Here is a 13249-nt window from a genome sequence, read left to right on the forward strand (position 1 = left end):
TAGATGCTCCAAAGCCGTGTGGAGAGCCAGTGAGATTGCGTCCGCTGTAGACCTGTTGTGGCGGTTGGTGAATTGCAGCGGGTCCAGGTCGTTGCTCGGACAGGAGTTAATTCTAGCCAAATATGTCACGTCCTGCTCTGTGAGCTTATGTTTTCCTCAACAGCCTTTGATGAGGCACCTTAACGAATGCCTTCTGGAAACATACGTCACACCGACTGGTTCCCCCAGCTTTATCCACACCACACGTAACTTCTCCAAAGGACTCGGACAATTTGGTCACAGTCAATGTTGATTTTGCCCGATTGTACTTTTTAACGTCATTAAACTGAGTGAGTGTGGGATTGGTCTGTGCCCAGCCAGAGAGATGGCCTCAGGTTAACATTGCTGGTTTTCCTTCTTTGTTGCCCCTCCCGCAGCACGGCGCTCCCTCCTCACCGCCCCCCCCACGGCGCTCCCTCCTCACCGCCCCCCCCCATGGCGCTCCCTCCTCACCGCCCCCCCCACGGCGCTCCCTCCTCACCGCCCCCCCCACGGCGCTCCCTCCTCACCGCCCCCCCCCACGGCGCTCCCTCCTCACCGCCCCTCACCACCCCCCCCAGATTTCGGTGTCTGTGTGGAAGACACTGTGGGTGTGGGTGTGGGGACCCCACGGTGGGTGTGTGTGTGTGTGTGGGGGGGAGGGGCTTGAAAAGGGGGAGGAGGAGGCCATTCGGCCCTTTGAGTCTGTTCTACCATTGGATGAAATGATGGCCAATCAGATTGAAGGATGTGGGGCTGCCGCACTTTGATGGAGCGAGTTTCTGCTGTCATTTGAAGACTTTTCTTCCCGCCCTCGGGTTTTACACCCGCAACCAGTGAATTACCACCACCCCCCCCCCCCCCCCCCCCAACCCCAGGGGACGCGGTCCCTTTAAATCCGGACCCTCCCCACCCCCCCTCCACGTGAACGCGCCGGCTTCAGCGCCCCTCCCACGTGATGTTAACGGACCTCCCTCGCAGCCAATCAGAGCATCCTGAGGAGTCCCGCCCACACCGCAAGAGCTTCACGCCGATTGGTCGGATGGCAAACCGGAAGCAGTTGCCTTCGCTCCTCATCGGTGACTGAGAGAAGCGGGACCTGGGTTAACAGCTAGTTAAGGAATAGTTACCAGTAGTTAGTATGGGGGGGGTTAGCGCCGGTGGTGACCGGTGTGAGGAGAGTTATTACTAGTTAGTGAGGGTTGGTAACTAGTTATGGGTTATTACTAGTTAACAGTGTTAACTAGGTTTACTATTAGAGTTGATATCCTGATTATAACTAGTTAGGGAAAGTTAGCAGAGCCTTGTGATTACTCACTGGTGGAGAATTGGTTATTACTGGTTAAATGAGGGATATGGTTAACTAGTTATACAAAATCTTCATTGTGATGTAAACTAGTTGGTGACTGGTTACTAACAGCGAGTGGGGTGGAAACTGGTTAATCAAAGGTTTGTTATTGCTAGTTAATGAGTGGGAATTGGAAACCAGACAGCAGAGGCCTGGGTATTGCTAACTAGTGGGGGGGGGGGGGGGGGCAGACACCGGTCAGTGAAGGGTCGGTTGTTCCTGGTTAGCGAGGAGTTCGTTGGGCAGGGTGAGGGATGTGCGAAGGGTTAGCGTGGGAGCAGTCGCTAGTTGTGGGCAAGCTAAGTGGTAGTTGGGCCCAGGTGCTGGTGAGTTAAGTGGTAGTTGAGCCAGGTTGCCGGTGAGTTAAGTGGTAGTTGAGCCAGATTGCCAGCGGGTTAAGTGGTAGTTGGGCCTGGGTGCCGGCGGGTTAAGCGGTAGTTGGGCCCGGGTGCCGGCGGGTTAAGCGGTAGTTGGGCCCGGGTGCCGGCGGGTTAAGTGGTAGTTGGGCCCGGGTGCCGGCGGGTTAAGCGGTAGTTGGGCCCGGGTGCCGGCGGGTTAAGTGGTAGTTGGGCCCGGGTGCCGGTGGGTTAAGTGGTAGTTGAGCGGGGCAGGGATGGCGGAGCGGGAGGAGCGGAGGTTCGCCGAGGTCCCCAGGGAGTCGGTGAAGCTGATGGCAGAGAGCGTGGGGCTGGAGCTGGGCGACGAGGTGGCGGCCCTGCTGTCCGAGGACGTCTGCTACCGGCTGCGGGAGGTGGCGCAGGTCGGCCTGCGGGAGGTCGCGGACCCCACCACCCCACACCCACCCACCCACGGACCCCCCCACCCCGACACGACCCCCCACCCCAACACGGACCCCCGCACCATCCACGGTCTCCTGCCCTCACACGGACCCCCTCCTCACCAAAGAGGAGATTGCCCCCCACCCCCCCCCCCCCCCAACTGGCCAAGAGGTTGACCCACCCCCCGCCCCTCAGCCCTCACCGCGCTCCTGCGCAGAAGGTCAAACACCTGATGAACTGGTGGGGAGGGGAGGGGAGGGGTGGTCTGAGGTGGTGGGTGAGGGGGAAGGGGCGAGAGACGAGGTAGCGGGGAGGTGGGGGTCGAATAGGGCAGGTGGAGGGTGTGTGCGGCACCGTGTCCTCACTGTGATCCTCCCCACAGAACAGCGCGCAGTTCATGAAACACGCCAAGCGCAGGAGGCTGACCACCGAGGACGTCAACCGCGCCCTGCGCTGGGCCAACGTGGAGGTGAGCTGTGCCCTGGGGTGTCAGCTGCAGAGCCCCCCCTCCCGTACCCTCCTACCCCCCCATCCCCATCTCCTACCCTCTCCCACCCCCCTCCCCCTCCTAACCCCCTCCCCCCACCTCCTCCTATGCCCTCCTATCCCCCACCCACCCTCCTACCCCACCTCCCCCTCCTGTTCCCCCTCCTCCCCTCCCCCTCCTCCCTTGCCCCTCACCTCACCTCCTCTCCTCCCCTCCCCCCTCCTCCTCTCCCCACTCCCCCCCCTCCTCTTACCCTCCCCTCCCCTTCCCTTGCCCCCCTCTGGAGTTCACAAGGGCTGCGACACAGCAAGATCCCACCAGCTCCTCTCCCCCCCCCCCACCCCAGTGACGTGATGGGGGGGGGGATGGGGCTGCGATCTCCCTCCCTCCCTTCCCCCCACCGTGTGCGGTCCCCCCCCCACCCTCACGGTGAGGGGTCTCTGTATCCCCCACCCCCTGACCTCTGCCTCTCTCCCCACACCCCACACCCCCCCCCCCCCCACCAGCCGGTGTGCGGGTACGGTGCACCCGACGCCCTGGCCTTCCGCAGCGTGAAGGACGGTGAGCTGTTCGTACCCGAGGACCGGGAGGTGAACCTGCTGGAGCTGGCGCTGGCCACAAACATCCCCAAGGGGTGCGCGGAGACCATCGTCCGGGGTAGGGACGGGCGTGGGGGGGGGGGGGGAGGGTGGGGGAAGGGAGGGGAGGAGGGTGAGGGGAGGAGGGAAATGGGGGAGGGATGGGGGGAGAGTGTGGGAAGGAGTGGAGGGGGCTGCGGGAGAAGGGACAGGAGGGAGGGGCAAGGGGAGGGAGAGAGGGATGGGGAGAGTTGGGGGCAGAGAGGAGGAGGGAGATGGAGAGAGTGGGAGGGAGGGGAGGGGGCTGAGGGAGAAGGGATGGGAGGGAAACAGGGAAGGAGGGGGGGAGTGTGGGGGAGAGAAGGTATTGGTTTATTATTGTCACGTACCGAGGTCCAGTGAAAGACTTGTCTTGCAAACCGATTGTACAGGTCAATTCATTACACAGTGCAGTTACATTGGGTTAGTACAGAGTGCATTGAGGTAGTACAGGTAAAAACAATAACTACAGAATAAAGTGTCACAGCTACAGAGAAAGTGCAGTGCAATAAGGTGCAAGGTCACAACAAGGTAGATCGTGAGGTCAGAATCCATCTCATCATATAAGGGAACCGTTCAATAGTCTTATCACAGTGGGGTAGAAGCTGTCCTTGAGCCTGGTGGGACGTGCCCTCAGGCTCCTGTATCTTCTACCCGATGGAAGAGGAGAGAAGAGAGAATGTCCCGGGTGGGTGGGGTCTTTGATTATGCTGGCTGCTTCACCAAGACAGCGAGAGGTAAAGACAGAGTCCAAGGAGGGGAGGCTGATTTCCATGATGCGCTGGGCTGTGTCCACAACTCTCTGCAGTTTCTTGCGGTCCTGGGCAGAGCAGTTGCCGTCCCGAGCCGTGATACATCCAGATAGGATGCTTTCTATGCATGGGGAGAGTGGGGGGTGGGGGGGAGAGTTGGGGGGAGGGAGGAGGGAGATGGAGAGGGACGGGGTGGGGAGTGAAGGGGTGGTGGTCTGGAGTGACGTGAGAGGAGGGGGTGGGGGGGATTGGACCTGGAGTTGGGACCAGAAGCAGAGGGAGGAGGGTTTGTTGTGGGGGGGGGGGGGGGGGGATGCGGGGTAGAGGGTGAGGGAAGGGGAGTGTGCCGAGAGTGGGGAGGGGTAGGACGGAGATGGAGTGGGAGATCGGGAGGGTGAGGGCAGAGGGGAGGGGTAGTGAGGAGGGAGCGGGGGGGGTGGGGTGGTGGTCGGGTGGGGGGTGTTAGAGGGGATGACCGGGCAGCAGGTGGGGAGATCGCTCTGACTACTGTCTCTGCCTTTGCTCCTCAAGTTCAGGTCTCGTACTTGGACAGTAAAGGGAACGAAGAGCCCCAGGGAGTGGGTGAGTACTTCTCGTCGAGTCTCTCCCCCACCCCCCAGACCATTTCCCTGTGGCCCCCCCACCCCAGGCCCTTCCCCCCGTACCCCTGAGGCATCTCCAACGTTGAGAGCTCTGGCTGTAATTAAAGCGATTTCACCTCCCTCCCTCAGAAGGGACGGGGAGAGGGGAGGGGGGCGCGGTGAGGCAGGGGTGGGAGGAGGGAGGGGCACAGACTGAAGGCCGAGGGGAACGTTGCCCTCAGTGGGTCCCAGTGACTGGCAACACGCCGCCTGGGAGGGGGTGCATTCAGCGGGAATTCGGGGGAGGAATGTTCGGGGTAAAGGGCGCGCGGAGAACAGGAGGTGGGGGGAGCTCGGGGGGCGGGTAGGTCGACGATCGCTCTCAGCGGGCAGTGATGCCGTCTGCTTTGTCCCACAGTGCCCATGGCTGTCTCCTCCCTCTCTGATGACCTCATGAAGTATTACCAGCAAGTCACCAGGGCGGTGCTGGGAGACGATCGCCAGCTCATGAAGGTGAGGTCAACGGGTCGAGAGCTGAGTGATTAGGACTGTTCACATGTTTGTTTGTGCGGCTGTTAATGAATCAAAGTATCTAACCCGTACTGCCCCTGTCAGGGGTGTGTGTGTGATGGGACGGTGTGGAGGGAGCTTCACCCTGTGTCTGACCTCGGGAGTGTGTGACGGGACAGTGCGGAGGGAGCCTCACCCTGTGTCTGACTCTGGGAGTGTGTGATGGGACGGTGCGGAGGGAGCCTCACCCTGTGTCTGACTCTGGGAGTGTGTGATGGGACGGTGCGGAGGGAGCCTCACCCTGTGTCTGACTCTGGGAGTGTGTGATGGGACGATGTGGAGGGAGCCTCACCCTGTGTCTGACCCCGGGAGTGTGTGATGGGACGGTGTGGAGGGAGCTTCACTCTGTGTCTGACCTCGGGAGTGTGTGACGGGACAGTGCGGAGGGAGCCTCACCCTGTGTCTGACCCCGGGAGTGTGTGATGGGACGGTGTGGAGGGAGCCTCACCCTGTGTCTGACCCCGGGAGTGTGTGACGGGACGGTGCGGAGGGAGCCTCACCCTGTGTCTGACCCCGGGAGTGTGTGACGGGACGGTGCGGAGGGAGCCTCACCCTGTGTCTGACCCCGGGAGTGTGTGATGGGACGGTGCGGAGGGAGCCTCACCCTGTGTCTGACGTGTGCTGTCCCTGCCCTGAGTTCTTTTCTCTCTCTCCCTCTCTGTGCCCAGGTTGCTCTCCAGGACCTCCAGTCGAATTCGAAGATCGCGGCTCTGCTGCCCTACTTTGTGTATGTGGTCAGTGGGGTAGGTCTGGCCAACGTCTCTGGGCTCTGGTGCTGTCATTTGGTTCACTACAGGGATTACAGCTGGCCCTTCACACAGCGCGTCCCCCCCCCACGCGACCCCCTGCGCGTCCTCCTGCAGTGTGGCACTCCCTCTGTACTCTCACTAGAGGGTGCAGGCCTGCATTTTGGATCTCAAATCTCCAGAACGGGGTTTCAAACTCCATCCTGGTAACTCTGATTAAGAGAAGACAGAACACTACAGCACAGTACAGGCCCTTCAGCCCACAATGTTGTGCCGACATTTTATCCTGCCCTAAGATGTATCTAACCCTTCCCTCCCATATAGCCCCCTATTTTTCTATCATTCACGTGGCTAAGAGTCTCTCAAATGTCCCTAATGTATCTGCCCCCACAACCTCTGCCGGCAGTGCGTTCCACGCACCCACCACTCTCTGTGTAAAAAAACTTACCCCTGACATCCCCCTTATACCTTTCTCCAATCACCTTAAAATTATGCCCCCTCGTGTTAGCCATTGTCGCCCTGGGAGAAACTCTCTGACTGTCCACTCGACCTGTGCCTCTTATCATCTTGTCGACCTCTATCAAGTCACCTCTCATCCTCCTTTAACAGCCTCTTAAACCCCTCTATCGTATCTGCCTCCACCCCCACCCCTGGCAGCACATTCCAGGCACCCACCACTCTCTGTGTAAACAACCTGCCCCCAAACATGTCCTTTAAACATTCCCCCTTTCACCTTAAATGCATTCCCTCGACATTTCCACCCTGGGGACAAAAGACTCTTTTGTCTACTCTATCTGTGCCTCTCATAATGTTATAAACCTCTATCAGGTCTCCCCTCAGCCTCCACCGCTCCAGAGAAAACAACCCAAGTTTGTCCAACCTCTCCTTTTAGCTCATGCCCTCTAATCCATGCAACATCCTGGTGAACCTCTCCTGCACCCTCTCCAAAGCCCCCAGACCCGTCCTGTAACAGGGGCGACCAGAACTGCACACAAGTGCGGCCTGACCAGAGTTTTACACAGCTGCGACGTGACCTCCCAACTCTTGTACTCAGCGCCCCGACCGATGAAGGCCAGCGCGCTGTACGCCTACTTTACCGCCCTGTCTACTTGTGTGGCCACTCTCAGGGAGCGATGGACTCGGGGCTTGGTAGGAAGGGAGATTGACGCAGGGTATGTTGCTCCATGCCCAGCCCCAGTGCAGCGTGAGTGCAGATACTGGGGGGGGGGGGGTTAAAGCCTTTAATGCCGCCCTAATTAGCCGGGCAGCCCCTCTTGCCTGCAGGTGTACAATCATAGAACAGTACCGCACAATACAGGCCCTTCAGCCCACAATGTTGTGCCGACCTTTAAACCTCGCCTAAGACTATCTAACCCCTTCCTCCCACATATCCCCCTATTTTAAATTCCTCCATATTCTTATCTAGCAATCTCTTGAATTTAACCAACGTACCTGCCTCCACCACCACCACCCCAGGCAGCGCATTCCATGCCCCAACCACTCTCTGGGTAAAAAACCTTCCTCTGATATCTCCCTTGAACTTCCCACCCATTACTTTAAAGCCATGCCCTCTTGTATTGAGCATTGGTGCCCTGGGAAAGAGGCGCTGGCTGTCCACCCTATCTATTCCTCTTAATATTTTGTACACCTCTATCATGTCTCCTCTCATCCTCCTCTCTCCAAAGAGTAAAGCCCCAGCTCCCTTAGTCTCTCCTCATAATGCATCCTCTCTAAACCAGGCAGCATCCTGGTAAATCTCCTCTGCACCCTTTCCAACCCTTCCACATCCTTCCTATAATGAGGCGACCAGAACTGGACACAGTGCTCCAAGTGTGGCCTAACCAGAGTTTTGTAGAGCTGAATCATTACCTCGCGGCTCTTAAACTCGATCCCACGACTTATTGAAAGCTAACATCCCTCAAGCTTTCTTAACTGCATCGAAATCCTTTGCGTTTTCAGCCCCGCAGCCTTGAGATTCCTGTCACCTCTTCTCCACAACGGAACCCTCGGGCTGCCGGGAGCGGGACTTGAATTTGCATCACGCGGTCCTGTACCATCTGCCTGCTTGCTTGAGGCAGGTCAGGGTGGGCGTGTCGAGGCAGGGATTTCAGTGGTGCAGTGGGTAGAGCCGCTGCCTCCCCCCGCCCCAGAGTCCTGGGTTCGATCCCCACCTCTGCCACTGTCGGTGTGGAGTCTGCACGTTCTCCCTTGACTGGGTGGGTCTCCAGTTTCCTCCCACATTCTGACCACATGCGGGGTCGGTGGGATATTTGCCCCCCCTTAGTCTGTGGGTGAGGGGGAGTTGATGGGGGGATAAAATGGGATCGGGGTGAATGGACCGGCATGGGATGGAGGGGCCGAAGGGCCTGTGTGCGTGTGACCCCGCCGCGCCCTCACCTCTCTCCTCCTGCCTGGCCAGGTGAAGTCGGTGAGCCACGACCTGGACCAGCTGAGCCGCTTGCTGCACATTGTGAAGAGTTTGATCCGGAACCCCTACCTGTACCTGGGCTCCTACATCCGCAGCCTGGTCTCCAGTATCATGTACTGCATCCTGGAGCCGCTGGCCGCCTCCATCAACCCCCTCAACGACCACTGGACCCTGCGGGACTACGCGGCCCTGCTGCTCAGTCACATCTTCTGGTGAGATCCCGGGCCAGTTCCCCCAATGTGTTCCTCTCCCCCTCCTCCCCTGCCCTGCTCCTTCCCCTCCTCCCCCTCCTCCCCTCCCCTGCTCCTTCCCCTCCTCCCCTTCCTCTCTCCCTCCCCTTCCTCTCCCCCTCCTCCTCCTCCCTCCCTCCCCCCGCCTCCTCTGGAGACAGGGAACTGTGGACAGTGACATCCGGTGTGGGACATGGAGACGGGGAACAGTGTGAACCCCAGTTGGGGGCTTTCCCTGTCGTTACCGGGACAGCTTTGGGTTGGGACTGACGGGGGTCTGTTGTTGGGATGGCTCTGGGTTTGGGCTGACGGGGACCTGTTGTTGGGACGGGTTGGGACTGACGGGGGTCTGTTGTTGGATCTGATGGGGGTCTGTTCCTGGGTCGGCTCCGGGTTTGGGCTGACGGGGGTCTGTTGTTGGGACGGCTCTGGGTTTGGGCTGATGGGGGTCTGTTGTTGGGACGGCTCTGGGTTTGGGCTGATGGGGGTCTGTTGTTGGGACGGCTCTGGGTTTGGGCTGACGGGGGTCTGTTGTTGGGACAGGTTGGGACTGACGGGGGTCTGTTGTTGGATCTGATGGGGGTCTGTTCCTGGGACGGCTCTGGGTTGGGACTGACGGGGGTCTGTTGTTGGGACGGCTCTGGGTTGGGACTGACGGGTCTGTTGTTGGGACGGCTCTGGGTTGGGACTGACGGGGGTCTGTTGTTGGGACGGCTCTGGGTTGGGACTGACGGGGGGTCTGTTGTTTGCCCCCTCAGGTGGCACGGAGACCTGGTCAGCGGGCTGTACCACCAGATCCTGCTGACCCTGCAGAAAGTGCTGGTGGATCCGGTCCGGCCGCTGTGCTCGCACTACGGAGCGCTAGTGGGGCTGCGGGCCCTCGGATGGAAGGTGAGGGGCGTGAACCGTGACCCCCGGCCCACCCCTCCCACCCCCTGAAAGGACTTCCAAACCACCCCGCCAACTCCGACTTCTCCCGTTGACCTTGACTCTTGATCTCCGCTGCTGACCTCCAACCTCCCCCTCACCCCTCCCTGCTGACCTCTGACCTCGCCCCCTCCCTGCTGACCTCCGACCGCCCCTGCTCCCGCTGACCCGGTGTGCTGTGTCCGCAGGCGGTGGAGCGGGTCCTGTACCCCCAGCTGTCCACCTACTGGCCCAACCTCCAGGCCGTGCTGGATGACAACTCCGTCTCCAATGCCCAGGTCAAGGCCGACGGACACAAGGTGTACGGAGCCATCTTGGTGGGTATTGCTCGGGGTGGGGGTCAGGGTCAGGAATTTGGGGGTGGGGGGGGGCAGGGTCAGCTGACCGGGTCCGGGATTAGGGACAGGAACCGGCGTCGGAGGGGGCACGGGGTCGGAGGGGTTGCGGGGTCGTAGCGCGCTGCAGGGTCATGGGACTGCAGGGTCGTGGGATCATAGCGCGCCGTGGGGTCGTGGGGTCATAGGGTGCCGCAGGGTCGTGGGACTGCGGGGTCGTGGGGTCATAGCACGCCGCGGGGTCGTGGGTCAGAGGGCCTCAGACCTGGGTTTGCAGTTGAGGTCTGGATCTGTGTTGAACTCCCCATTCACTGAGTTCTCTTCCCCTCTTTTCGCCCCCCCCCAGGTGGCAGTGGAGAGGCTGCTGAAGGCCAAGGCCCGGCTGGTGTCCCCGTCCGACCCCGGGGGCGACCCCCTCTCTCCGGCCGGCAGCCCCCCCCGCGACCCCCCGCCCGAGTTCGGCTTCGGGCTGGCCAGCCACCTGCTGCAGGCGGCCCCCGGCGCCCCCCCACTGCACCGGCCGCCCCCCCCTCCCTCCTCCCTGCCCCGTCTCTACTGCCACCTCTACTCCTTCTTTGGCGACGCCCTCTCCCTCCGCTTTGGAACCGGACCCGCCCTCGGGCCGCCGTCCCCCTCCTCCCCTCTCGCCCCCGCCCCCTCCCCGGGCAGGGAGGGCGACGCTTCCCAGCCCCACCCCCCCTCGGAGGGGGCAGAGGGCGGCCGCAAGATGCCCCAGCTGACCCTGAGCCTGGCCGTCAGCCCCAGGCAGGAGGGCAGCCCTGCCCCCGACCCCTCGGCCCCCCGGCCCCCCCTCCACCGCCCCAGCCTGCCTCCCAAGCCCCTGGCCTCCCGCCCCCCCCAGGAGAGGGGTCCGTCCCAGCTGCGGGGGGCGCAGGGGGTGAGGGAGGCCTTCCAGAGGTCCCGCCTGTCACCACGCTCCGGGCACCCGTCCTTCCTGATCGCCGGGAGGCAGATGGGGCACCGGGTGCGGGGGCGCCTCTTCCAGACCTCCTTCCCCCTGTACCGGGGGCCCAGCCTGGCCTCCAGGTACGGCCAGAGGCTGCCCATGATTGGCCGCGTCAACAAGCCCGTCAGGAAGTGGCTGAGGACCGACTACTCCCTCCACCTGCTGCTGTGAGCCTGCTGCAGTGGGAGAAACTCCCTCTCTCCCTGTCTCTCTCCCTGTCTCTCTCCCTGTCTCTCTCTCCAGGGCTTTTGACGCGGCATTTGTCTGAAGCTGTCTCCAGGGTATTGAGGAGCCTGACAGCCTGGGGGAGAGAACTATCGTACAGTCTAGTAGTTCTGGCCTGGATGCTCCGGTAATGCTTGCCAGACGGCAGTGGGACAAATAGGTTGTGGGAGGGATGAGAGGGGTCATCTCTGATTCTGCCGGCCTTGCATGTGCACCGTGTGTCCATGACCTCCTCCACTGCCGGGTCAGGGCCAAACGAGAGGCAGAGGGGCAGTACCTCATCCCCCTGGGCTGTTTCCAACCTGGGGGCATGGCCGGCGAATCCTCAGAGCTCTGTCCTGGCCTCCATCGCCCTCTCTCCTACCACTGCCCCCATCCTCTCCCTCTACCCGTCACCTACCATGTTGTGGCAAACTAAACGCCTAACTAAACGAATCCCTCTGCCTGCACACGGTCCGTCTCCCCCCATTCCCTGCACATCCATGTGTCTAACAGCCTCTTAAACCGCTCTATTGTATCTGCCTCCACCCCCAGCCCTGGCAGCACGTTCCAGGCACCCACCACTCTCTGTGTAAAAAAAAACCTGCCCCACACATCTCCTTTGAATTTACCCCCTCTCACCTTAAATGCACGCCCTCTGGTATTAGACATTTCCGCCCTGGGGAAAAGATACCGGCTGTCTACTCTATCTGTGCCTCTATCAGGTCTCCCCTCAGCCTCCGCCGCTCCAGAGAAAACAACCCAAGTTTGTCCAACCTCTCCTTATAGCTCATGCCCTCTAATGCAGGCAGCGTCCTGGTGAACCTCTTCTGCACCCTCTCCAAAGCCTCCACATCCTTCCTGTAACGGGGCGACCAGAACTGAATGCAATACTCCAGATGCGGCCTGACCAGAGTTTTATAAAGCTGCAACGTAACTTCCCGACTCTTGAACTCAGTGCCTCAATTAATAAAGGCAAGCGTGCCGTACGCCTTCTCTGCCTGTCGACCTGTGCAGGCACTTTCAGGGAGCTGTGGACCTGGACCCCAAGATCCCTCAGCACATCTGTGGAGGGACTATGACGGGTCCTGCCCCCTGCCTCAAACTGGTTCCCCTCCCCACCTCCTTCCCTTTATTCCCTGCTTCACTGTCCTCTCTTATCTTGTGTCTCCATTCTGTTGTCTGGGGAGGGCAAACACACCAACTCACTGCCTGCTCTCCCCCTCCCCCCGACCCAGGAGGGAACCTCAAAGCGCAGTGCTCCTTCCCTCCATGCTCCTTCCCTCCACTCCCCTCCCTGAGGAATACCAGACCCTGGGTTTCAGCCCCCTCTGGATTTCCCTCCTCACCTCCGTTCCTTTCTGCCACCCTGGGCTGAATTCTTCCTCGGAGACACAGGAGACGGTGGACGCTGGAACCGGGAGCAACACACGAGCCACTGGAGGAACTCGGCGGTCTGTGGGGGGGGGGGGGGGGGGGGGGGGGGAAGTGCGCCGTCGAGGTTTCAGGTCGAGACTCTCTTACCTGGACAGTTCCAGTGACTGTCCATCTCCCTCCACGGATGCTGCTTGACCCTCTGAGTTCGTCCTCGTTCCCCCCCCCCCCCCCCCCCCCCCAGCTCTGGTCCCACCTCACGGTGAATCTACGAGACTCCTCTTGGTTACAACACAGGGAACCGGAGTGGCTGTAACAATCCTGGGTGGAGGACTTGCCCCCGTTCCAAGAGGATAACGGACTCTGAAATATTTCCCCAACACCCGGCCCTGCAGCGACTTTTCTACTTCACGTTTTTGGACTTTTATTGTATATTTGGGAATGTTTGATACAACCAGCAGATGGAACTGTTGTATTAATAAAGGATAAATTCAAACCTGTTGCACATTCATCTATTTCATTAATTCATAGAACTGTACAGCACAGGAACAGGCCCTTCTGCCCACAATATCTGGGCCAGGCACGATGCCAATTTAAACTAAATCTCTTCTGCCTGCACATGATTCATCTCCCTCTATTCCCTGCACATTCATGTGCCTGTCTAACAGCCTCTTAAACCCCTCGATTGTATCTGCCTCCACCCCCACCCCTGGCAGCCCGTTCCAGGCACCCAACCAAAATACCTTGTGCCACACATCTTTGAACATTTTCCCCCTCTCACCTCAAATGCACATCCTCTAGTACTTGACATTTCCACCTTGGGGAAAAGATTCTGACTGTCGACCCTGTCTATGCCTCTCATAATTTTGTAAATATTGATAAATTT

General features: G+C 60.1%; 1 protein-coding gene across 1 annotated transcript; it reads left to right on the top strand.

Moving 5' to 3' along the window:
- Nucleotides 1-1086: 1086 nt before the first annotated feature.
- Nucleotides 1087-12864, top strand: taf6l (TAF6-like RNA polymerase II, p300/CBP-associated factor (PCAF)-associated factor). Its single transcript, XM_052045249.1, has 10 exons — nt 1087-2126; nt 2528-2614; nt 3139-3289; nt 4533-4583; nt 5001-5095; nt 5821-5895; nt 8318-8538; nt 9315-9447; nt 9672-9800; nt 10165-12864. Exons 1-10 carry the CDS (start codon nt 1980-1982, stop codon nt 10954-10956), a joined length of 1881 nt encoding a protein of 626 aa, XP_051901209.1. The 5' UTR covers nt 1087-1979; the 3' UTR covers nt 10957-12864.
- Nucleotides 12865-13249: the final 385 nt, after the last annotated feature.

Source organism: Pristis pectinata, chromosome 38 (assembly GCF_009764475.1).
Source record: "Pristis pectinata isolate sPriPec2 chromosome 38, sPriPec2.1.pri, whole genome shotgun sequence".
In the NCBI taxonomy this organism is placed as follows: domain Eukaryota; kingdom Metazoa; phylum Chordata; class Chondrichthyes; order Rhinopristiformes; family Pristidae; genus Pristis; species Pristis pectinata.